Below are 26,568 nucleotides of genomic sequence, written 5' to 3'. Positions count from 1 at the left end.
TCATAATAAAAAAAAAAAGACCCCAGTCTGTTGGCGGTCTTACTGCCGCTTCTCCGCCGTCCGCCAGGGTCGTAATGACCCCCTATAACTCATGCCCAAGTTATAGTTTCTTCAGATAAGTGTAACTATAACTGCTATATTTCTATTGTTTTGTGCATGTAAAATTTGAACCTAACAATAACGTCTCTGTAACCTTTGATTTATTAATGAATTTCCAAGTTTTTTTTTACAGCCAACCCCACGCAGGCTCCCAACCCCATGCTGTGCACAGCCTTTGACCATGCTCGGTGGGGGGTTGACAGCAGGGCCTGCCCTGTGGCCAGCCCCTGTGACCTACTCCCCACATACAGGCAACCCAGGAGTGGAGAATGCAGCCCAGCCTCCCGGACCAATTATGGCCCTGGGATCTATCTATATTGTAAATAGGAAGGGCGGCATGCATATATCCCGGGGTGTCAACCTCCGACATAGGTGTTATCTTTTTCTTGATGGGAGCTGCCCACCACACAAAAGCAAACAAAGTCATCTTTCTGCAAGAGGGAGCCGTTAAACAGCTCTCTCTTGCAGAAAGTGGAGTTTTCATCTGTGTGCAGTGAAGACAGATGAAAACATTGTTCCTGCAAGCAAGGAGCTGCTATTAAAAGCAGTTCTCTGCATGGGGTGCAATGCCAGCTCCCACAGGATGTGGGGAGCTGGCTAGGACCGCAGGGGCCATCAGGCTTCTCCCGCGGTCCTGTCCTTCTCTCTCCCTTCTATGCCATAATGGGATGGAAGAGAGATAGAGGGAGAGAGATGGTCATTGCAATGGTCTTTCCATGCAATGACTTAAAAAACAGTAAGCTGTCACCTGTGGCATAATGGTTAAGGTCACAGACCCTCACACTAAAATTTGAGGGGTCCAGTCCAGGTGTGTCTTTGGTCATTTCCCCATTTTAATTTATTTAAAATTTTAAAAGTTTAAGGTTCATACTAAAAGGTGATCTCACTATTTTAATTGACAAATACATTTTTATTTTAAATTTGTCCAGAAAAATCTCATTCTAAGTACATCATTCACCAAAGCCTAAAAAAATCACTATCTCTATCCCTCTCAGTCTTTTTTTCTCTCTCAATTTTTCTTTTTCAATCTTTCTCCCACTCACTCACCCACTCAGATCCTTATGTACCCACTCAAAGTCCCTCTCACATCCTCATGCACTCACTCACAGACCAACTTAGACAGTCATGCCTCCACTCACAGACCCACTCAGACTCTCATACACCCAGCCACAGACCTACTGAAACCCACTCTTACACCCAGACAGACATTCATGCACCTACTCACAGACAACACTCACACTCTCACACACCTACTCACAGACCCACGGAAACCCTCATGCACCCACTCACAGACCCACACAGACACTGACACACCCACTAAGACACTGATGCACCCACTCTCCCAGCCAGATAGACACTCTCACAGCCACTCCACCCCCAGATACAGCTTCTCACACCTATTGCCACACCCAGAGAAACAGGCTGCGACCAACTCCTACCACACATGACACAAGAGGCATGCACAATGGTGGGTTGAGTTGTTTTGGGGGTTGGCCGCAGGGTCTGGCTGCAGGCCGGGCCCTGTGGCCCACTGCCACTGTGCAGGCCAAAGGCCCTGTGTGGCAGTGGTTGGATTAACGTATAGCAAATAAAATCACTTTACATTAAAAAAACATAGAAATTCACTGAAAGAAAACAAAGGTTACAGGGACATTATAGTTATGCTCACAATTTAAATGTACAAAACCATAGAAATTCACCAGTTATAGAGTTATCTCAAGTGACTATAACTTTTGCCTGAAGGTGACTATAACTCTCGCCCTCACCATGCACTACTAGCTACTGCACAAATTACAGCACTCATCACCTCTTTGATGAAATCTTTGATAATATCACTGTAACGTATGCAGTAAAAATTATTGATCAGATAACTGTGCATGGCGGGGGCCTAACTATAACAATCCTGTAACCTTATATCTCTGTGTATATGTGTGTGTATGTATCATTGCATAGCTCCTAGATGAGTTGTTATATTAGATACTTATGAATCCCTACTCTCATTTTATATCACACTGGTCAAATGTTTATTATCATTGGCTGTTCAAAAATTGAGTCAATATAAATGAATGTTAGGAAAGTACACTTATTAATTAACTTCAAATATTACAAATCTTGAAAGTCTGTGTTTATACAATACTACTTTTCTTCTCATATTATACCCATTATTATATTCCTTGGACATATATTCCCTTACTATGTATTTACATATCTATTTATTTATTACTCCAGTTCAACTGTACTAGAGAAAAAATTAAATACAAATAAAATAAAATCTATAAATAAAATTCAACTTATGAATACATCTAAAAAAAATATTGTAATAACAATAAAGAATAAATAAAGTAAATAAAAATAATGATCAAATAGTGTGTGTGTCGCAGATTGGATGAGGCTCAGCCGCCTAAAGCTCAACTCTGAAAAAACGGAAGTCCTCATTCTTGGCAACACCCCGTCCGCCTGGGACGACTCTTGGTGGCCCACGGCCCTCGGCACGCACCGACCCCCACAGACCACGCCCGCAACCTCGGCTTCATCTTGGACCCTCTTCTCACCATGTCCAAGCAAGTCAACGCCGTGTCCTCCGCCTGCTTCCTCACCCTCCGCATGCTCCGCAAGATCTTCTGCTGGATCCCCGCCGAGACTAGAAAAACCGTGACCGACGCCCTCGTCACGAGCCACCTGGACTACGGCAACACCCTCTATGCCGGGACCACAGCCAAACTCCAAAATCGCCTGCAACGCATTCAAAACGCATCAGCACGCCTCATCCTCGACGTACCCCGCAACAGCCACATCTCCGCACACCTGAGACACCTGCATTGGCTCCCAGTCAGCAAAAGGATCACCTTTCGACTTCTCACCCACGCACACAAAGCCCTCCACAACAAGGGACCGGAATACCTCAACCGACGCCTCAGCTTCTACGTCCCCACCCGCCTCCTCCGTTCCTCTGCTCTCACACTCGCTGCCGTCCCTCGCATCCGCCGCTCCACGGCGGGTGGGAGATCTTTCTCCCTCCTGGCGGCCAAGACCTGGAACTCCCTCCCCACCAGCCTCAGGACCACCCAGGACCACTCCGCTTTCCAGAGACTCCTAAAAACCTGGCTATTCGAGCAGCAGTAACCCCCCCTTTCCCCTAGCGCCTTGAGACCCGCACGGGTGAGTACCGCGCTTTATAAATGTTATTGATTTGATTTGATTTGTGTTTATATATGTACGACATTTATAAATAATTTTTTTTATATTTTTACTCTGTCCACCCATCACCATATGTCATGTCTCTATCAATCTATCCTCCATTCCCACTCTGACTCATCCCAAATCCATTCTACTACTTTAATCTCCTAAATAACCTTGCCTAAGCTCTTCCCTCCTCTTCCACATCTAACTCACCAAAACCTCAGTTTACTACCATGATCTCCCAAACAACCCTACTAAATTCTCCCTCATTTATCTCACCTTTAACTCATCCAAAACGCCTCCTGCTACTATCAACCCTTTCCACAGACTCTTCCCTCCTCCAACCCCCTTTACTCATCCCAAGCCTAAATTATATTACTATAAGATCCCAATTAACACTTCTGGATTCTTTCCTTCCTCTACCCCTCCATTACTCCAGTCAATCCAACTAACAAACTCACATATCAGCGGCTCAAATTAATTCATAATAATACTAAAACTGTACTCATATTTCCCTATACTAATCCACCATTAATTCCTTTTGGGTTTCAGAGTAGCGTGCTACTCGACAAAAAGTGCTTTGACGCCTTGTCAGGGGTAGTAAGCGCTATATAAATACTGTTACAATACAATACAATATGTATATATATATATAAATATATATATATATAGATATATAAATATATATATATATATATATATATATATTTGGATATATATGTACCATTTCTGACCCAAAGATGCAGGCGGGTAAGGGTGCTCTTTCAAATTTCTTGGTGGTGCGTTCCAACTGGCAAGGGGACCCATCAGTAAATATTTTCTCAATATTGACGCCGGATGGTGGAAATAATAAAACACACTCCTGGGGGGTTTGAAGAAGTTACTTAATTTATTTGCTACAGTTTAAAAAGTAAAAACAGCCAACATGTTCCGGTCCATCCTTTTCCTCTCATCCTCGGTCGAGGCTCCTTGCTGGCTTGCAATACAACATTATCGGCTTGGCTCAGCACGAGGTCCCGGTCAACTCCTGGAAGTGTTGTCAATCGGAAAAAGCTCCATAGCTTCAGCGCAACAAACCTTAAATTCAGGCCGGGTTGTGGTTCGATGACACTGGTTTGACAGGTTGGTCACCTTATGGAGCTTCTCCAAACTTCTGGATCTTCTTCCAGAAGTCCCTTTTGGGTCCTTGAAGTATCCACAAACGTGATCCAAGGTTCCATAAGCTCTGAGTTGCTCCTTGGAAGTTGAGACTACAGTTCCCAGAGTACACTTGGTCAGAATCCTCAAATGGCCACTGGTCGCTGGTCAGCTGGGCTCTTCTTGCAGGACTGGAAACAGGGGACTCTGGTTAGTTCCATTGTACCTATTGCTTACAGGGAATCCAGTCTTGGTGCTGTAGAAGAAAGGCAAAGTAATTTTCTTGGTGAAGTCCAGAGTGTGCAGCTGGTGCAGTTCTTGTGGGTGCAGTCCTTCTGGTGCAGACCAGGGGTTCAGAAGGGCAGGCCTTCTTCTCCAGTATTTTCTTCCAGCAGGGATCTGAATTGCTGGGTAGCTACACTATTTCCTTGCGCCTGGGTTGGCAAGCAGGGGGGCACCTCTGACCAATGGGGTGCAGGGTGCCACCCTCTGGGGTGACCACTTCCTGTGCAGTTTGGCAAAAATCAATCCCAGATAGCATCATTCTAACACACCCCTTCCAGCCCCTCTCCTAATCTAATTACTGGGCCTCCCATTTGGCTAGGGGAGCAGGAAATGGGGAGGTCTAGTTTCTGTCCCAGATGGCTTTCCCTCCTTTGAAACCCAGTTTGGCCACTCTACCCCCTTCCTGCTCTGCTATCAGCTGTAGAAGTTCTCCTCCCATCAGATGCTTCCTTTGTTTTCAGCCCAGGCCACTACACACCATATTACGGTAGCTTGGCTCAGGCTGTCAGAGGCTGACCAATCAGGAAAGGGCACTACAAGGCTGATTTTGGTTACTTTCAGAAAGAGTTTTATAACTCTTTCTCAGTACTATTTGTAATAAGTCCAAACTTTGCAAGTTGTTACATTCATTTTAACTTCTACTTGATTTCAGACATGACATATTTAGCTGTTTTCTAGCGGAAACAAGTCTTTATTATTTATAATTAACTCCTCCCAATGTTAGCCTATGGAGCTAATGTACTAATATTTGGAAAATGAATTTGGCTGTTTTTCCCTCACCAGAGCTTATAAAACATATTTTTTAAAGTCCTTGCTTATATTTATACTGCACCCAACCCTTGGGGCACCTAGGGCAGATCCTAGAGGTGACTTATATGTAAAAATAAGATAGTTTGGGGCTTGGGAACACTTTTAATTCCAAAGTAAATTTTGGGGTTACTTTTAAAAGCTTTCAGCAAGACAGGCCTGCTTTTACGTTGACCTCAGATACCATAGCAGTGCTTCTATAGATGTCCTGACTACAATGGGGTCCCTAAACCTCAATGCTCTACCATATACTAGGGACTTACAGGTAGGTTGCCAGTGCCAATTATAATCCTGCCTAATTTGCATTTACTATTTTAATCAGAGCACAGCCCTGGGCTGGGTTAGCAGGGCCCAGGGCACAAACAAAGTCCAAAAACACCAGTATCAATTAAAAAATGGGGGCAAAAACTGAGGGGGATTTTGCAATCAGCCCAGTTTTCTCAAAATGTGGTTCAGGCAAGTGTGATACAGAGTCTCCAGAAACTCAGGAACATTAAAACCAAAGAACCCTGGAATCTGACTATGATGAAATGAAAGTTTGTTTATGACCTTGCTGGGGATCCAGACATCATTATTCACTCAGCAGATAAAGGAGGGAATGTGGTGATCATACTCAAGAGATGTATACCAAAGACACTCATTGGCAGCTTAGTGACAGTACATGTAATGAAATGATTGAGGTGGACACATATAAACATAATGTCATGTTTGTTTGGGAACAGTTAGAGGGATACAGATATTTGGGGATTCTAGAAGTAGAAGAATATTTGTGTCTGGAGACAGAATACCCCCGCCTGCCACTCTTCTGCCTTTTGCCTAAGATACATAAAAACCCTAGCAACCCACCTGGAAAACCGATTGTTTCATCCAGAGGGAGTGAACTAGAGAATTCATCAAGGTAGGTAGTTTTGGTCATTGCTCTCCCTTTCTATCTCCCAGATACTAAAGATTTTCTGAGCCAGCTGTAAGGGATTGAATGAATGGATGAATATCACCTTATAATCAACTGAATTATCCCTTTTGGGGAACTACTCAGGGCAAAGCACAATAGCAGCAATGGAGAGGCAAGAACAGATCACATGGTAAATGTATGTTCAAAGACACTGTTTATCCTAATTGGGTTCTTTAGAAACTCAAGAATTGCGTGCATACCATCTCTAGGCACACCACCCTTTTTCAGAAGTCTCCCATTTTCCACACTATGGATACTTCAGAGATTAGACTCATTATCACCTTCAATAATCATGCAAACACAGTAGCCCAAATGGTAAAAAAGAATTGGGTAATTCTATCAAATGCCTCTACCACTGGGGCTACCCTCAAGATAACACACATTTTACATACAGGAGAGGTAGGATCCTCAGAGACTTGCTGGTACATAGTGATACTACTGTCTAAAGGTCAGCCAATGATGATGAGAAAGGATTCAACCCATATGAATTGCAGGGCTTTCAAATATAGCACCACAGTGAAACTCTATAAGGTACCATATCAGATGGTGAGAAAAAGATCAAACAGCTCCTTACAGCTAGCTCCTCCTATGTTATTTACATCTTGGAATTCCCTTGCAGTAAATGGTATGCAGGGAGTAAAATTCAACCTTGTAAGAAAAAGAATCGTGGAGCACATGTTAAAGGTGACCAACAGTATCCCATAGCCAGACACTTCGAAGAGTGTCATCATAGTGATAGAAACAATTTGGCATATTTTAGTATTGAGCAAATTTAATTGAACATTTGAACATTGAAATTTAATTGATGGTAATAGAGAATTACACTTGAAACAGAGTAAATACAAATACATAATTGTTCTCAACGCTAAACTCCAGAATGTTTGGAACACAAAGAAAGAACTTAAAGTTCATATATACAGTGAATAAACAGTAGCAGCTGTTGGTTTCCATTTCTATATCCTATTAGCTTCCAGTGCTTTTATTGCTTTCCAATTGTTAAGTTTCTGCAGATTTGAACTCACTTTGTTTTTTATTGTTCACAGGAGGAAAGGAGGGTAATCTTACTTGATATGTGGTGGTGCCCACCTGGGAACCAGCCTCTCTACCCTTTCTTCTGCACTTGTTGAGTGTTTGGAACTTTTGTCATACAGACACTTTGTGATATTGATGACATTTGATGACTGCTTTCAAGGGACAACCCATTTTTTTGTTTTGTTATATCCAGTTTTTGGGACATGCCCCTGCGGGGCCTGAGGGTGGGACTCCGTTTCCAATTTGGTGATTTTCTGTATAGACCTTTTCTGGCCTTCTTATGCATTTACTCACTGTCAGTAGCCCACTAGGGGATTATATTATGAGAGCATTATGCAATTGAACTGTACTAAGGGTACAAACAACATGATGCCCGCTTGGCAGTACTGGGTGCTTAGATATATGTGGGAATTGATACGTTTAGATTGTGTGGCATTTTTGCCAGCCTTAGCACATTTCCTTCATTCTGTTCATTTAATTGGTATGTCATAACATTTATATCATTACGTATTTGTCTTTTGGAATAGTTTGTACTGGTGGCATCGCCCCAAGATGGCTCCCATGCCTCAGAAATGAATTCTGTCCTTTCACTATGTCTATCCTATGTTTCATCATGGCTCTCAATTCTGTTTCAGGACCGGAGGCGAGGATTATGCAGTCCTTTCTTCAATTTATGAATATCAGCACGGTCAAAGATAAAACAATAAATGTTCAAAACTTCAACTCCCATGATGTTCAAGAACGTAACCATAACAATCAATAAACAGGTTGTCCGTTTACTATTTTGAGCACTTGGTTCTAAGGCGGGGTTTGGTAGGCTGCGAGTCATCTGATCAAGACCATCAGGCCAAAACATAACCTGGGTTGTCTCTGTTAATAGACTTGGATTATTGACACTGAATCACCACCTTGTGTAAATTACTTTTCTTCTTTTTTCTGGAACTGTACATTTTACAGCTTTGTTGCCGTTCCACCTCCCTGAGGTTGGAGGTGTTTTCCTTGGAGCTACGTAATGGTTTGAGATATATACATATAAATATATATGTATAGATAGATGTGTATTTTTTACCTGTCACTATTTTGGTCCTCGATACTCTGATCATGATATTGTGACCACTCAATATTCCTTTGACAATATTCTATATTCTACACCCACATCCCGAGTCAAGCAAACTGAACAGCTTTAGCACTTCACAGGTTTGTGCACATTGGCCAGGGTTAGATAATTTCATATCAAAACCTTTCAAAATAATTTCTCAGCAAAAAATAAGTTTCCTATCAAAAGCTACATTTCCATGGATCATTTTAACACCACACACATAGAAAAATTCTAAAAGAATAATTTGCAAAGGCTGCCTGGGAACTCTGTGTCGAAGTCTTTTTGTTGAGTAACCCATCAAGCTCAAGATCACACAGATGCTATAAGGAACTGGTCTGGGAATGTCTGTCCTAAAGCTAGGATCTGCCTACATTCCTAGGAAACATTCTGTGGTATTTGCTCCCTCTTCCTGGGTCACAAATTCATAGCAGAAAATGTATGTGAGACAAGTTGGGTTAAGAAAATTGTACTGAAGTACGACAATGAGACAATCATAGTTTTCTGCTAAACAATTTGTTTTTTCATGGCCCATTGCTCTTTTTTCTCACCACTCTTGACATCTTGGGAGGTATGAGACTCTAACCAATTTTAAAACTGATTTAAAAGGTTTGTTGTTTAATACTACAGTATCTCATGAAACAACCAGCACCTACAGGCAGCCATAGAATTAGTATGCTTTAGAAAAGCTCTTATCTTTATCCTTATTCATAACCAAGAGGTCATCTCTACTTAAATTATGCTAGTATTTATCACAATACAATTATTTGTAGTCACCAGGACTGCTCATTTCTTCCTCACATGAAACGCGGTGAACAAACATTGTTTGGAGTTGACTGATAGGAAGGCAAAAGTAATTCCTCAGTCAAAGCAACTGGCTGTACCCTCCAAGAATGTACAGCAAAAGGAAATAACTTGTTAAATTACCAGCTAGCTATAATAAGGAGTCTGTGAACCACATGGTGAACAACATGTCAATGGCCTGCCAAAATACCTTTTACACTCTTGTTCATACAATGACCATTACAACAGTGGTTACTATTGTTGATCCTCAAATGCCACATCTGCAAAAACCAAGGGTAAAGTGAAAACTAATTTGCTTGAAGATCCTGGATCTATTTTGTGAATAGATTGTTAGATATGTCAGCCTTAGGGTGGTCTTCCCTATACTTTTTGTCTACTTACCTCCAATTTTTGCTGACATTTGTTTTTGTTGGCTTTAGGACTATGCACACTGTAGCTCTGCTAACCAGTGGTAAAGTGCTTGTGCTCACTCCTCTGAACAGGGTTTGATTTGAATTTATCTAATTAGCATATTTAATTTACTGGCAAGTCCTGTGTAGAGTGGTATATCATATACCCAGAGCCTGTAAATCACATGCTACCAGTGGATTTGCAGTGCCTATTGCACTACCCACTTAAGCAGCATATTAAAATATGTCCTAGGCTTGCAATTACAGTCTGAAGGCAGTTGTAAATGGCCATGTCGACTTGCCATGTAAACCCCCTTGCTAACCCTGAAACCTCCATTTCATTACAAATAAGTCACCCTAAGGTGGGCCTTAGGTGGCCCAAAGGGCCCTTAGGTCAGGGTGCTGTGTAATTAAAAGGTTGAGCATGCACTTTTAAGTTTTATATGTCCTGGTAGTGAAAAACTCCCATTTCTCACTACTCTGAGGCCTATCCCTCCCATAGGATAACATTGGGGATTCCTTAATACACTTAATAAACGTAATTCCTAATTGTGAGCAGGTATATATGCCATGCTTGGTACCTATGTGTTAGACCTGACAGCCTTAGGGTGGTCATCCCCCAACTTTTTGCATGCCTCCCTCTACTTTTCTGACACTCTTTTTGCTGGTTTTAAGACTCTGCACACTTTACCACTGCTAACCAGTGCTAAAGTGCATATGATCTCTCCCTTAAACATAACATTGATTAATTCCCAATTGGCATATTTGCTTTACTTTTAAGTCCCTAGTAAAGTAAACTACATGTGCCCAGGGCCTGTAAATTGAATCCTACCAGTGGGCCTGCAGCATTGACTGTGCCACCCATATAAGTAGCCCCTTAACCAGGTCTCAAGCCTGCCATTGCAAGGCTTTTGTGCAGTTTCACTGCCACTTCGCCTTGGCATTTAAAAGCACTTGTCAAGCCTTAAACTCCCCTTTTTCTACATGTAAGACACCCCTAGGTTAGGCCTTAGGTAACCCATAGAGCAGGGTAGGTAAAAGGCAGGACCTGTAAATGTGTGTTTTATGTCCTGGTGATGGAAAACTGTTAAATTAACTTTCCACTACTACGAGGCCTGCTCCTTTCATGGGCTAGCACTAGGGCTACCCTCATATACTGTTTGAGTGGTAGATTCTGACCAGAAATGGGTAACCAGGTCATATTTAGTATGACCAGAATGGTAATAGAAAACCCTGCTTATTGGTGAGGTTGGTTTTTACATAACTACTTTAGAAATTCCACTTTTAGAAAGTGAGCATTTCTCTGCACTTAAAATCCACCTGTGCCTTACAGTCTGTCTCTAATCAACATCTGGGCTGGTTGACAGCTTCCTTGTGCATTTCACCCAGGCAACCACAAACACCGGATCCACAGTCACACCTACACTCATCTGAATACTGAATGGGTCTTCCTGGGCTGGTAGAGTGGAGGGCCTGACACTTACATTTCAAAGGCTAGTGGCCTGCCCTCACACAATGGACTGCCAAACCCCTGGGACCCTGGCAGACAGACCTGTACTGAAAGGGGAACTTGTGCACTTCAAACCCACTATTTGAAGTCTCCCCCACTTCAAAGGCATTTGTGGGTATATAAATTGGGTCACTAACCCCACCAAATCAGACACTTCTGGACTTGGACTTGCAACCTGTCAAGAGGAACTGCCTGGCTGCCCAAAAGACTCATCTGGACTGCTTTGCTGAGAAGGACGACTCTCCAAGGGCTTGGATGGAGCTTGCCTCATGGTTTTTGAAGTCTCAGGGCCATAAAAGACTTCTCCTCTTCAGGAACCTCTTTGTGCACAAAGAATCAATGCACAGCCTGCTGGAAATGACGCACAGCAATTTTTTGCGACTGTGAAATCGTCGCACAGCCGAGCCAGAATGACCCAACCCATCGTGCCAGCCGTGCGACAGAAAATTAAACGCATTGCCTACCGGATCGACACAACGCCTGTGACTTCTTCCTGTACACCCAGGATTTCCCCGCAACATCGCTGTGCATCAAAAAGATCCCCGCATCACAGTGGGGAACCAAGAATGCGCGCCTGAAATCAACGCAAAGCCCCTTGCAGCGTGAAAAGAAATGACACATTGTTTGTGCTGCACTATAAAATCCTACGCACACCCTATTTTTCCACACATAACCTCCTCTGCGGTCTCCTTGCGTGTTATGTTTGACACAAACCAGGTACTTTGTGCAAACAAGAAACAACTGTTGATTTTTTAAGATTTAAGAATCTTTTTAATCTTGCAAAAGTGATAGCTCAACTTGTGCTTATTTAATCTTTTTCGTTTTGACCTTCTTCTAATCAGATAAATATCATATATTTTTCTAAACCTCTGTGATGTATGTTTGTGGTGTTTTCACTGTCTTACTGTATGATTTATTGCACAAATACTTTACATATTGCCTTCTAAATTAAGCCTGAGTGCTCAGTGCCAAGCTACCAGAGGGTGGGCACAGGATAATTTGGATTGTGTGTGATTTTCCCTGACTAGGATTGTGGTCCCTACTTGGACAAGGGTGTATACCTCTGCCAACTAGAGACCCAATTTCTAACACTGTGAAATTGTAGTGATAAACCCTCTTCAAGTCAGAATTTCTATTATAGTTTTGAAGATGCCACTTTTAGAAAGTTGGCATTTTGCTGCCCTCTGCTCCTTGTTCCTGTAACTTGTCATGGTTCACATGACTGGGTGTAGCTGACTGACTTTGTGAATTCTTCCCAGTCACACAATAGAGGGATTAGGTGTGCCTCAATGGGCCATCTGCTGGTAAAATAGGGGGGCGGAGCAGAGCACAGCATCACTTACACCTGAATAGCCTGTGCTCTGCCTACATACAAAGGGTCTAACAACCCTGTATAGACACTGCAGCCAGCTTGGAGCCAGGGCAAGGGAGTCAGTAAATTCCATGTACTTCAAAGTAACTTTCCAGAATCTTCTCCCACCTCCTATAAGAAGGGCACCAGGGTATAAGAATATGACCTTCTGACCCACTCTTCAGGTTACACCTGGACCTGTTTAAGGACTATCAGAGGACTGCCTGCTGCTGTGATCTGCTGTGCACTCTGCCAGGCTGAAGCTGTACCTGTAAGGACTGCTTTGCTACCTGGAGCCTGCCTTGAACCCTCAGAGGTCAGCCCTGCTGTTGAGCCCTGTATCTTCTGGACATCCAGAGTGACTCGAAGGGCTAGTTTGCTGCCCTCCTGTTCAGAGCTACAGGGACATAAAAGGATGCCACCATCTTGAACCCACACATGGACCATGGTTGAGTGAGTCCGGAACCCCCAATAGGTAACCCACTAGTCCTGGACCATTGGTCATGGTGCTAAAGGTGCCCAGATGGGCAATTTCCAAAACTGAGGACAGGCAAAATTTGGGGGAAAAGTGCTCTGAGGACCAGGAGGAGACCTGGACCAACCTGCTCGCCTATCAGCCTGAGGTGCATAGCCGGTAGTACTGACTTGGCAAATTCTCCTGCTAGGTTATTCTCCACAGCAGCAAATCAGTCTCAGCGGTCCTTCACCAAAGGGGTATCTAACCTTGTGAACTGTCTTCAGCTACGGTCCTCTGCTTCGTCCCGCTGGAGTTTGTCATCTTTCATTTTGGCAACTAAGTCCAAATGTAAAAATCTTCACTGCAGCTTCAACCCAAAGCCATCCAATGACGACACTCCCTCCTCAGACACCACCTGTAGCCTTGTCCTCCTGAACTTCTTCAAAAATATTTCTAAGTCCGAAGGTAAGAAGTGACCAGGCTCAATCTAGTTCTTGTGTCTGAACTCGCTCCATCACGTTGGCGGTTTGATCTTTTAGGCACTAGTTTTTACTAAAAACTTTTAAAAAACATAACTCTGGTTATAGTGATTGGAGTTTTGTCAGTTTGGTGTGAAATTATTAATTTGAATCTGATTTTTTAAATAGTGCTTCCTTGTGGTGTGTTTTCAGTTAATTACTCTTTGCGTGCTGCATAAATACTTTACACATTGACCCTAAGTTAAGCCTGACTGCTTTTTGTGCCAAGCTACCCAGGGTTAAGCACAGCTTCAGTTATAGCCTTTTTGTAGTTTTACCCTGCAAGGGATTGTGGCAGTTCCTTGACCATGGCTCAAACCCCATTCAACCAACACAGAAAATTAAGAAATGTTATGTCCATCTCAGGTTTGCACCATTCATCTTATTCCATGACTAAAACAACCTCCACAGGAACACACTTGAAGATGCCAAACGCATTGTTGAGACACACTGAGAAAATTGTTGGAAGCAGCTTAAATACTATTCAAACATGGTGATATCAAATATTTTCCTGCTTTACCTTCAGTCATATTTTATTCCTTGTAGGGGACTTAGGTGTTGCTGAAAAGTAGTTAGTTACTTGATATAGGTTGGGACATGAGAGCACTGCTCTGGTATATATCCTGATTTAATAAGTATTTGTATGAGGAAAAGTAAAAGAGGTAATGTGTTGAAAGCTTTATTACTCCAATTACCCTTCCTTCTCATCCCGATATTGAAGCTCACCCTTGCTTTTCATGATCATGACCCTGCTCCCTACTGCTTTTGGGATTACAGACTGATCTGGGGGACTTCTTATCCTTTATGAATCTCATGAGAGAAGAAGACTGAGGGGAAGGGCAGAAAAGGGCTGGAAGGAGGCCAGTTTTCTAACTTTTTGCTGGGTCGCATGGTGTCTAGGAGTAGATGGACATACTTCAATTAGTAAGTACTGGAATGAGGAGGGTAATTGGGGTAATGAAGTTTATGGGTAGATAATCAGCACAGTACTTCCTTGCAGACTGGGCAAAATCAAGCCACTTCTACAGCACAATTTATGGAGTCACTTTCTGACACATGCTTCTTTTTTCCACATGCCAGACCTGGCTTGTCTGATGTCTTTTCACGAAAGCCAGATCAAAGCCACATTTTAGGATAACCACTCATTACAAAGGTTAGGTCCATTTAGAACCACTGCATGTACATTTGTCTTATGTGTATATCTTGAAACTATGGCCGGGATCTGGCTCTCCTTGATCCAGACCAAGGGACTGATTTAGAGTTTGTGACAAATATCCGTCATCCATATGACGATCTCCAAAGGCTAAAATAGGATTGTAATATGGCTGATGGGCTATGCCTCACATTTTAATGGAATAACTCCCTCCACCAAACTCTAAATCACGCCCCAAATCTTCAACTGCATGCTATATTATTCAGGTTCAATATTCTCCAGTCTCCTGCTCAGGCATTTGAAGCTTGATGTCCTGATTGATGTACTAACTATAAATGGTGCAAAATAAGGGGGTGGGAGGGATTTACTCCACCTGAAAAATACTGTTACCTTTTGGCAAGATATATGCAAGATATATGCTGTGTGCCGAAAATACTGCACGTTCCAGGTTTTCCAGGAGGAATGGAAAATAACATCAGAAATGGTGTTGACAGCCCCAATTACTGCATTTATCAAATTTGTCCTGCCCATATCCCCTAAAATATGCTGCCAGATTTTTGTTGGTGAGGCTTGTTTTGGGAAAATTAAAGTTAGCCAGTCAAGCAAATTCCCAACCCAAGGCAGAAATAAAAAATAATAATACTTAAATTGCCACAAAGTTGTTATGAACAGATTAGGGGACCAAAGCTTAAGATGTTTATGGTTTCAATGGCAAAAACAAAACGTGCCAATGTAACTCAAACACAAGTGACCTAGGGCCATATGTATGAACACTTTTTCCCATAGACACAGAATGGGTAAAAACCTTTGCTACATCTGGCCCCTAGACACTATTTCAGACTGGCCAGACATTAGTGCAGGTTGGAAGCAGCAAAGCAGTAATGTTCAGAATGCGCTAAGTATCTTAGAGCCAAACCACCATAAATCTGTAGCTTCATTTCACTTCATCCTAAAGAGATTCACAAAAAAACACAAAATACCTGAAGCCCCGAAAAAAATGTATGAGTATAGAAATATAGTAGAAAAGCATTTTAAGTTTTAGAATTGCAGCCACATGAGGAGTTGAGATGTGTGCACAATCTCTTCTAGGAAAAATAGAAGACAGTTTGCGATCAGACCTAATGTACCGTTTTGCAGTTAAAAAAACAATAGATTCTAAGCTTCACGTAAATTGAATGAAATTAATTATTACTTGTTAAGATTATTAAGGCCTTTTGTAACTGAGCTGCATTTGTAATCTGTCTAAAAAATTAAGCCTGTCGGAAATAATGAATAACACTTTGAATGGTAATGATAAATGCATTTGTGAAAGGCCTTAATTCTGCATGATTGACATAAAATAGTTAGAGAAATTGTAAAGGTTTATTAATATAAATTTGATTCAAATGAATATCACCTCAAATCCTGCTTTGCTATAAATCAGATTCAGTAATATTCATGGATTTTATGAACTGTACATCTGCATAACTTCAAAGACACGATAAAAGAAATGTCATGCATGAGCTCCTGAAAAAACACAGAGCTCAGATATTTTCTAGATGTCTCCGTAGGGGAAAAAAGGAAACGTTTTCTAGAGCGGTATGAAATTCGATGCTCCATACTGCATTTTTGCTATCTCTGTCACTGTTTCTTTCTAACAGGGATTTGCGTCAATGTTTAGTATTTGGAAGAGTTGGTCAGACCCTTGCACAGTAAAGGCCATTCACACTGCAGATCTGTTTTTCATTAGATACCAGAGGGGGCTGCCGCAAATCTCAATTGGTAGGGTTAGCGGGGGTGGATGAGGATGGGGGGAATAAAATAATAATTTGCAAAAAAAGACCTGACCTGTGCTGCTGCTGCCGCTATCACTGGCCACCTCACTCCTCGTCTCTCCTGATGGTGTCCCAACAGTCCCTGGGACACCAGCACAGGACCCACACTCAATCCTAGCGCTGCTTTCATGCTATACCTAGCATGAGAGAAGCACCAGGATTGGTCTGAGCGGCTTGGTTTGCCACTCAACAGTGCATTGGAGTCTGTGCTATTTCTCTAACACAATGTGCAACACAGCCGGGATGGAGAAACCTAAGTGCTTATAACAGTTTGGCCGGCCTAAGACAGCCAGCTAAAATGTCATGCACACTTAGGCCCATATTTATACTTTTTTTGCATTGCATTTGCATCACTTTTTGACCCAAAAGAGACTCAATCTTACAAAATACAATTGTGTTTTGTAAGTTTGCACTGCTTTTGCGTCAAAAAATGACGCAAATGCAGTGCTAAAAAAGTATAAATATGGGCCTTAGTGCACTCCACTCCTCCTCCCCCCTCCCATGGCCCAGCCCTGCCCCTCTCTGCATATGCTGGCTGAGCCAGCAGCTGAAAAATGAAACAGTAGTAAAATATTGTTTTATTTTTCAGCTGCTGGCTCTTAGCCAGTGAGGCAATGCTCATTTGCCATTGTGAGGCGCTGCCCCGTTAAATACACCTTTTGTCGCCCATAATTAGCCTCCTAGCCCATAAAGTCAAGACAGGGCCCCTTGTCTGCATCGGCTCAAACCACTGTGCCTATCTCTAACCATATTTTTACAAAACAACAAAGACCCCTTAGGGATCACTTATAATCAGGAATAATTCCAACATTCATATTAACATATGCAGCACTTTAGGAGATCATCCTTTATTATTTAGACAAAATTTAGACTTTCTTCATATATGTACATACTGAATACCTTCGCCCATCATAACAAAAAAAGGAAAAAGACAGAACACAGTCCTTTTTGATGTGATATGAAGCAATGCAGATGTCCCCCTGTTGTGTAGTCCTGATGAAGACCCGTGTTGGAGCCGGGAGTTGGCCCAAGAGGAAAAGGGGGTCAAAACGTCGACGATGTTGCTTTAGCCTGGATTTGGTTTATTTTGTTGGAGGACGCAATTGTGGATTTAATCCTGTTTAAAATAAGATTGTGATTCAATATAGTAGAAGGAACAACCAACAGGCTCCTATACAGTTTCTTTTTAAGTATTTCTTGGATTGGTGTAATGGGAGATGTATTATCCTTTTTTTCTTTCTTGAATCACGAGCACTTGTTTCATTAACACTTTGTTCTGTCCTTTTCCTTTTATTGTCATGATGGGGGATTGTATTGAGTATGTACATATATGAAGAAAGTATATATTTTGTCTAAATAATAAAGAATGTTCTCCTAAAGTGTTGCATGTGTTAATATGAATGTTGGAATTATTCTTGATTATAAGTGATCCCTAAAGGGTCTTTGTTGTTTTGTAAAGAATTCTACCCAGACCCCTTGGATTTTCTTGGGTTACCGTCTGTGGCTAGTAAGATATCTCTAACCATAAACGGAGCCCTACTGAAATCCTCCTCGATGGAGTATTTTCAGTGGTGTTAAGTTCCATATATGCAGGTATATCGACATCTCTTGATTTTATAAACCATACATTGCAATTTACCCATGCATGTGAGTTGTTTGCCACCTACATTTTTCTTAATTTGACCTGAGGTGCATTAAAAGCTGTGATTCAGGCTCTATGTATTCATGAAATTACTCATAAAAATCTACACACCACATAATTGTCTTCTGGAGCTTTATTTGTATTTCATTCACCACAGAATATATTAATGTTATGACTACTTAGGTTCAGAGGGAGTTAGTAAAGGGAAATGGAAAAGGCATTTTTATATGAAAAAGCTAGTGATAGATTAAAATGAAACTTGCATTATGCACTAACCTTGCACAAAGCGCAATGTTCTGAGATCCACTGGCAGGGATCGGTCATCCTGCAGGGCCGTGGCAACCATCTCTTGCAGCTCAGTCACTGTGTATTTTAATGCCGTTGTGCTCTTTGCTCCCGCCTCCTCCAGGCCTTTCCCATTTTCTACCTTGTTGGATGCAATCACTGGTATTTCTTCACTGTCCTTTTTTGTCTCTGATCTACCCCGCTGGAACATCACAGCGTAGCTCACGACAATGCTGCTTGAACTGCAGATTGAGGGAACAATAAATGATTTCTTATCAGTAAACACGCACTTTCAAAAACGATACCACTGCACGCGCATTTCAAACAACTGTATCTGGTTACCCTTGTGGAAACTGCAGTTGACCAGTTACAATTAGTTTCAACTAAGCAAAGAGTTTTAAACACTTAATTAACTGGTAGGATGTGGGTTCTAATCGTATTTTCACACTACATTTCTTTCCCAATCTATTGTATCAGTTTCAGTTGGTATCCCCATTTATTGCAAAGATTTCGTTCTGGGCAGTCTACTCCAATATCCAGCAGGTTAGATGGCTGAGTGAGCTCAACATTCATCACTGAAGCATGGTGATCTGCAGGTTATAAATTTGACGTCTGTCAAGGCCAACCCAGCCTTTCACCCATCTAAAGTCAAAAACTGAGCTCCACTAAATTGGGTATTAATACCACCACCTATTTGCAGTGATCATAAATGGCATGGGTGTGGTAGAGCACCAAAAAAAGATAATGTGATATGATTAAAGTACTACAACAACGATGGACTCATTTGTAACTGGTCAGCTGGATTTTCCTTCTCAATAGCTTGAAGTATCACCGTAGTTTTTAACATTGTGATCAACGTATCTTTGAAGTAGCAAAACATATATTGAGGATCGCTTGATCTAACATACAAAGTTAATTGTCATGCTCGTTCATCAATTTATGAAACCACTCTCTGTATGAAAGGTTGCTCCAGCATGGAGGGGTCTCACATTCTGGCAGAGTGAGACAACTTTCTCTTCGAACCATTACTGTACAGCTTATCTGTTAGATACAATTCATTATTTATTTCCCAGATATTTCATATGCAGTATTCCCAAACTTGGCCACTTATTGACTGGTTGGGGTCTGTTTTGCTGTCTTCATTAGAAGCTGCTATATGCATACTCTTCTATCTTGAGGTGCACTCCAAATACATATCCAAATAAAGCTGAAGCTAGGCCAATCTTTAATCACAGCTTTCTATTTAACAGGTCAAGAAACTGACATTCAACAGGTTTAATTTTTGATAAATGCTAATTTAAGCTGAAGACAGAGGTGCTCCGGGCTGCTTCTAGGTCTTGCTTTTCTGAACCTGAAAATATTATGGATGGGTACAAGGAGAAAACAAAAAGTGATATGATGATACTTTAAACTGCACTACTACCAAACTTTGAAATTGTTGAATTGTATTCCACGAAGGGTGCAAGGCTACACACACTTTGTAGCATTTAGAACAACATAAATCTCCAATATCTACATAAATCAGAAATGCAAAATAATTTTGAAGAGCTTCCTAATATCCTCATACACTTATCATTCATTAGTCGATGTGAAATGATAACTATTCCGTGATACATTAGTAGCCAGGTTGCTCTGCTTCATCTTCTTATTCTCCTAGAAAGAGTCTGTGCTGCTTACAAGCAATTTGTCTCTACACAATGCACTTAATTCATCAGGAAATATGAGACCTGAGTAAAAAGCCAATTACGCACCAACGACTTTTAGGTGTGCAAACTATGGCCTTTACAAATGGAAAATAAATGTAATGTTATTGGCTTTTGGTATGAAAAGCACAGACATGAACAAGGAATGCCCAATTAATAAACACCAGAGAACTAAATGGGGGTGTTTATTGTATTCAATAAATAAAGACCCCAGGGTACTTTTATTTATTGGTGAAATAAATATTGCAACAAAATCAGGGAACTTGTGTAACAAAGGGCAACGTTTTTTTTTAGAAAATTCGTCATGGTACAAGGTCAAAATAACAAGATCTTACCTACCTCACAAAATTACTGTCATCCAACCAGCCACTGAGATACAAACATTTTGTTGGCTAATTATTAAAAGCTCCTCCTTCTTGCAACTCCTTGCTTTGTCCATTCAGAAAAGAACTATTTACAATGTAGGAGGTTTCCCCAGCACATGCATGTAAACAAGCGTGTGCAGCCAGACAGTGCAAAACTGTTGTCTGACTCAGGCCCTCATTATGAGTGGGGCGGTCTTAAGACCGCCCCACTCGCAGTGGGGGTCTTACCGCTGCGGACCCGGTGGTAAAGACTGCCGCATTATGAGTCCGGCGGTTTGGCCGAAGCAAAACCACCACAATTCCACCAGTATCGCCAGGGCGGTCAGACTGCCAGGCCTGAGGTGAGCACCTCTCACCCGCCGTCAGTCCGGCCGACGTGTCGGATTTCCACCCTTAAATGGGCGGAAATCCGATGGTGTCGTAATACGACGGTCTTTGGACCACTCCTACTGGCAGTCTTCTGGTGCCCGCAACGATGGCGGTCTTGCAAAAAAACTGCTGAAGTCATAATGAGGGCCTCAGTCTTGTAACTGTGCACATTTAGCCCTGTAACAGATGGGACCCGGAATTGTATCAGACTGTTTAGATATTATAATTTAATTGAGAATCCAAAATGAAATGCCCCACTTTCTTTTCAGCTGAAGTATTACTCTGTAGTGTTTTACTGTATTTGCACTTTGGGTAAAACATGATTAAAATAAAACCTATGATTGGCTCGATGCCAAAAAGCCATATAACCTATGAGTTTTGACCTCTGTGTTTCATTTTCTATTTTACAACTGGAAGAAACTCCATAAGTCAGCCTTAATGAGCTTTAGATTTTAATGAACCAACTGGGACAAGTTAATAACTGTGTGGCCATCCTACATTTCATACTTTCACCCAGAACAATATGCCCAATCAAAAGGATTAATCTTTGCCTGGAAGAGGAAGTGTGGGGGAGAATATGTCACTCTCCAACAAGCCTGTGTATGTTGCCGACATAGGACAACAAAAAGCAAGCAACATTACAGCACCAGTCACTACAGAGGTTACCTCTGAGGTTTTGTGAGTAAAGAAACCAGTTATGAATGAGAAGAATTCTAGTCAGAAGGGAAGGCTTCCTAAACCTTGCTTGATTCTGTCATCATTCAAATTCCCAGAATGGTAGGTAGACTTGTTGGTAACCCTGTGGGCTGCACCTAGGAAGTCTCAGTGAGGGGTAGAAGAATTATTCAGAATCTCTGTTTTGGCAGGGTTGCCCAACTTTAGAACTTCCCACTTACAACTTTAAACTCCCCCATAAGGGAAGAGACAGAAAGAAGAGTGAAGAAACAGAGGAAGGAGGACAGGTCAGCCTGCTGTGACCCCCTGTCCAATATGGAGTGACATTCTAGGCTTGTACTTTCTGGAATTCTGTTGGGTTCTGGGTCCAACGCCAGTGAACAGTAGAGGATAAATTTGCTAGGGACCCTAAAGGAAAAGTGAACCTGCACTTCTGTGCGCTAGTCATAGCTGAAGATAGAGGATTATTAGTTGGGGTGAATGGTAGTCAACCACAAGTAATAATGTTACTGTTCTTATGAGGTCCAGAAAAGTTTTCAATGATTTAAACCTGAGCTTAAACCCTGCTAACTCAGAGCAAAGAGCAGCCAAACTTAACCTAAGAAAATGTGGAAAGAATTTAGACATAAAAAACAGTTAAAAAGCTGAAAACATAACACAATAAACATCCCACTCCAGTGTATAAAATAGGGAATAATCTATTGAACAAAAGTGCATCACAACAACAAACATCCATTAAGGGTAACCAATTTAATGAATTCTTGCAGCTTTACAGGAAAATAGCACTAAAAAGCATTAAGCACCAACTGTAGTCATCTAGTTGCACTTAACCAGTACCAAGGTGTGATTTAAGGCTGACTGAGTTGGAGCGCATGTCGAATACAGAAACCATAATTGACCTGGTCAGAAGTTTTACCTTCTGTCTTAGTCTCTGAAATGGGAATCAAAAATCCTCAGTGTGGCAAGAAAGCAGGCTGTGACCATGAAGTTCCGAAAGAAGCCGAATAGTTGTCAGATGAGATCTAGGTAGAGCCACTGACTTTGGTGAGAAATCTCAGAGCAGGAGAAATACAAATTTTGCACCTAAGGAAGGTCCCTCACCAGCCAGATACTTTTGACACATTGGTCAGTAAAGATTTCTACCTTTGGACTTAGCTACTCTTTTGGAGCTCAGATTCCACTAGTGGGGCAAGGCTGCAAGCTGTAGTCAAATAGTGCTCCACATGTTTCTGCTGCAAAAAGCTCAGAGCAACCAAATCTTTGGCTCACCTGCAATACACCTTTGCTGGATTGACTTGGCGGCGTTGCCCCAGTTGTCTAGTGGTCTTTGGAGTCAAACGGTTTCAGAAGGAGCACACTTTGATCCAGTCAAGGCTCCCAGGACCTAAGGACAGCACTTTGGGGGTCAACACTCACTCTTTCAGGAGCCAGCATAAGAGTCTCAAGCAGGTCCAAATGCAATTGGTCAGCTGGGCTCTTTGGGAAAAGGGCTTTTCTCATAGCTAGTTGTGTCTCTATAACTTAATAGAAGGTCAGCCAACTGACCCTTGGAGTTGACGTCTTTGTTCTGGGTACAAGGAGGGGTGGGTCCAGCCTTTCAGGTCTCCTCATAAGTCTCAGCAGCAGGTGTAGTCCTTCTTCTGTCTTCCACAAGTCCATTAGTGTTCTGAGAGGGTGCCCAGGACTGTCACAGATGTGCCTGGCAAAAGCCCAGGGGTGGGGCGGCTACCTAACCAATGGGGGAAATGGCTCCCATGGGTAACCCTATCTTCTTTTGAAGTGGTTCTGTGTGTCCTACTGCAAACAATCCCATAGCACCCATTTCTAACTAAAACCAAGATGGGAGAACATTTCACCTCCTGTGATCTGTACCATAGAGGTGTGGCGAGGGAAAAGAGCAATCCATCCTGTGTATTTCATTCCAGTTCTGGAGGCAGCTCCTCTCCCACTAGGATTGGTGCTTGTCTGACTATGTGGACAAAAGAAGGCTGTGCCCAGGTATCGGCTAACATTTGCCTGTGACATATATGACCTCTTTGAAGATAATTAAGCTCATGCTCACAGCCCATTTGGTCATCCTCCCAGTAGAATAGAACAACTTTCCATATCCAAAGTCTTTGTCTCAGCTCTTGGAGAAAGCTCACACCTTATCAAGGGATCTATTTAGCTCCTGGGTTACAGATAGAGGCTCATGCAAAAGGCCTTCTATTAGGCAGGGAAAAGGTAACTTTCTAAAATGAACGCTTCCAAAATATATATTACGGATCCGACCACCAGCAAAATGACTTTTAATACATATTTTAGGAAAAGTCCAAGAATGAACTTAGTAGCTCTTTCCTAAGTGGTGCTAACATTATTAAATTGAATATTGTATCCCCGTGCTTTCCTATGGAACAGCTAACCCTGATACACTGAAAATAGCCTTCATGGCCTTTTCATTGTAAGGATATGTTTAACATTAATATTTTACATGTCCTACTTTTAAATAACATGCACAGTGTCTTATTGTTCTTAAGGCCTTCTTAGAAGTGACTTATTAATATTTAAGAGAACTATTTAGGCCTGTCAAAAAAGGGGGTGTTTTGACAGGTTGAATTTGTTTAAACTGCACAGATTTCTGTAACTTGCCACCCTGAGAGTCAAATGCTAAAAACAAAATGTGGTTGTTATTTTTAGAGGTATGCAGTATGTGGCATCAGGACACCAGAAGCAAAATAATCCAGTTATTTTGTTTGGGACCCAATAACATCTGAGTTCTTTGAGACTTACTGGCCTGGACTTTTCACAAATAGCACATGTTGTTACTCAATACTTGTTATCTCAAAAGACCACTATATCTATAATATGTTTCATTATATCCTGAGCCCCTAACCTCGCAAGTTTGTTTATCTATAAAGTGCACTAAAATTACTTTGGAAACAGGTGCTATGGAAATAGTAAAATAAATAAACACCCAGCTCATGACTTAATACTAGCTTGTGATCTCATCTATTTCATAAGTTCTTTATGATTAATAAATAAGCTAGTCTATAATTTAAAATGTTGTGCTTCACACAGCACCGACAAATCTACCTAAATTATGTGGAAGACTAATGCTTTGCTGTCTAAATGTCAGCAGAACTATAACACTGCAAGCCTTTGATTGTGACTATTCCATAGAAGCTGATATGTATTATTGGTAGAATATAAAGCATTTAGATGTAAGCATTTTCATCAGAATGACTGGTTACATATTTGATGGCCGATGCATGGAAAATGCATACCCACAACAACAATTGGATTCCAGCTGAAGGTGATGCGTCGCTTTTGCAGCAGTGACACAGGCGTTGTGTTGATTTTTCAGAAGCGGTGCAGGTGCTGCATCGATTTGTTTGCTGCAATGGCCTTGGTGCATGGATTTTACTTCAGGTCACCAGCTTCCACTTCCAATGGCACAGGCACTGGATTTGGCACCACTTGGCAAGTCAGGGCTCTCAGAAGAGCCCGGGCACTGCTAGATGTAGTCTTTGATGTCCCTGAGACTTCACAACAGGAGGCAAACTCAGTTCAAGCCCTTGAAGAACCTTGGAAAGCAGGATGTAGAAAGCCAAGTCCAGTCCTTTCACTCCCGTGACAGAAGCAGCAAGCAGCAGGTCAGCACAGTAAAGCAACATGCAGAGTGGCAGTTCCTCCTACAGCATCCAGATCTTCCTGGCAGAATGTCCTCAGCCCAGATGTGTTCTGAAGTTGTGGGGTCAGTAGTCCAATACTTATACTCATTTCTACCTTTGAAGAAGGCAAACTTCAAAGGAATGTCTGTGTAGTACACAAGACCCTGCCCCTCCCTGTCCTGGCCCTAGACACACTCCAGGGGGTTGGAGATTGCTGTGTGTAAGGACAGTCCGATCTTTGTCCTCTTCACAGCAGAAGCAGCAACTGCTGGCCAATCCATCAAAGCACCCACAGCAAAGGGGCAGTACTCCTCCTCGCAGCTCATCTCCTTGGCAGAGGTTCCTCTTGATCCTGAAGTGTTTTAAAAGTCTGGGGTTTTGGGTACAATATTTATTGTAGTTCTGACCTTTGAAGTCAGCAACTTCAAAGGCAAATCCTTCCTCCTACACAATCCAGTTCTGTCCTGCTCTGTCCCAGACACTGTCCAGGAGGGGGAGACTTCTTTGTGCAGGGCAGGTCCACCCCTATTCAGGTGCAAGTGTAAGCTTCTCTCTACACTCTAGCCCAGGAAGACCCATCAGGATGTGCAGGACACACATCAGTTCCATTTCTGTGACTGTCTAGAGTGAATTCACAAACAGGCCAACTGTCAGTCTGACCCAGACATGTATTCTGCAACCAGGCAGAAGCACAGAATGATTAAGCAAAAAAATACCCATGTTCTAAAAGTTACATTTTCAAATTTACAATCTCAAATCCAACTGCACAAAAAATGTATTTTTTAAATTGTAAGTTCAGAGACCCCCAAACTCCATTTTCTATCTGCTCTCAATGGGAAACTGCCCTTAAAAGATCAGGACATGTAAAACACACTAGTACATGCCCTACCTTTTAAATACAATTCACCCGGCCCATGGGGCCGCCTTGGGCCTAATCTAAGGGTGACTTACATGTAGTAAAAGGAAAGGTTTGGGCCTAGCAAGTGGGTACACGTTCCAGGTTGAACTGGCAGTTCAAACCTGCACACACAGACACTGCAGTGGCAGGTGTGTGACATGTTTATAGGGCTACTCATGTGGGTGGCACAACCAGTGCTGCAGGCCCACTAGTAGCATTTGATTTACAGACCCTGGACACACAGTACACTTTACTAGGGGCTTACTAGTAAATCAAATATGCCAATCATGGAAAAAAACAATCATCAATCCAATTTAGATAGGGACAATTTACACTTTAGCACTTATTAGAAGTGGTGAAGTGCAAAGAAAACAAAAACGTACTTCAGCACAGGACC

General features: G+C 42.0%; 1 protein-coding gene across 3 annotated transcripts in view; it reads right to left on the bottom strand.

The window, feature by feature from the left end:
- IMPG1 (interphotoreceptor matrix proteoglycan 1) overlaps nt 1–26,568 on the bottom strand; it is a 1,628,305-nt gene that overhangs the window by 659,988 nt on the left and 941,749 nt on the right. For all 3 annotated transcript variants that reach the window (XM_069235643.1, XM_069235645.1, XM_069235644.1), the window contains exon 10: nt 18,503–18,753. In XM_069235643.1, coding sequence (XP_069091744.1) covers nt 18,503–18,753 — 251 coding nt within the window. The remainder of the gene's footprint in view (nt 1–18,502; nt 18,754–26,568) is intronic.

The sequence above is a fragment of the Pleurodeles waltl genome, chromosome 5 (genome assembly GCF_031143425.1).
Source record: "Pleurodeles waltl isolate 20211129_DDA chromosome 5, aPleWal1.hap1.20221129, whole genome shotgun sequence".
NCBI classification, from domain to species: Eukaryota; Metazoa; Chordata; class Amphibia; order Caudata; family Salamandridae; genus Pleurodeles; species Pleurodeles waltl.
The sequence above is the reverse complement of the archived record's forward strand: the minus strand, read 5'-3'. Positions and strand labels throughout refer to the sequence as shown.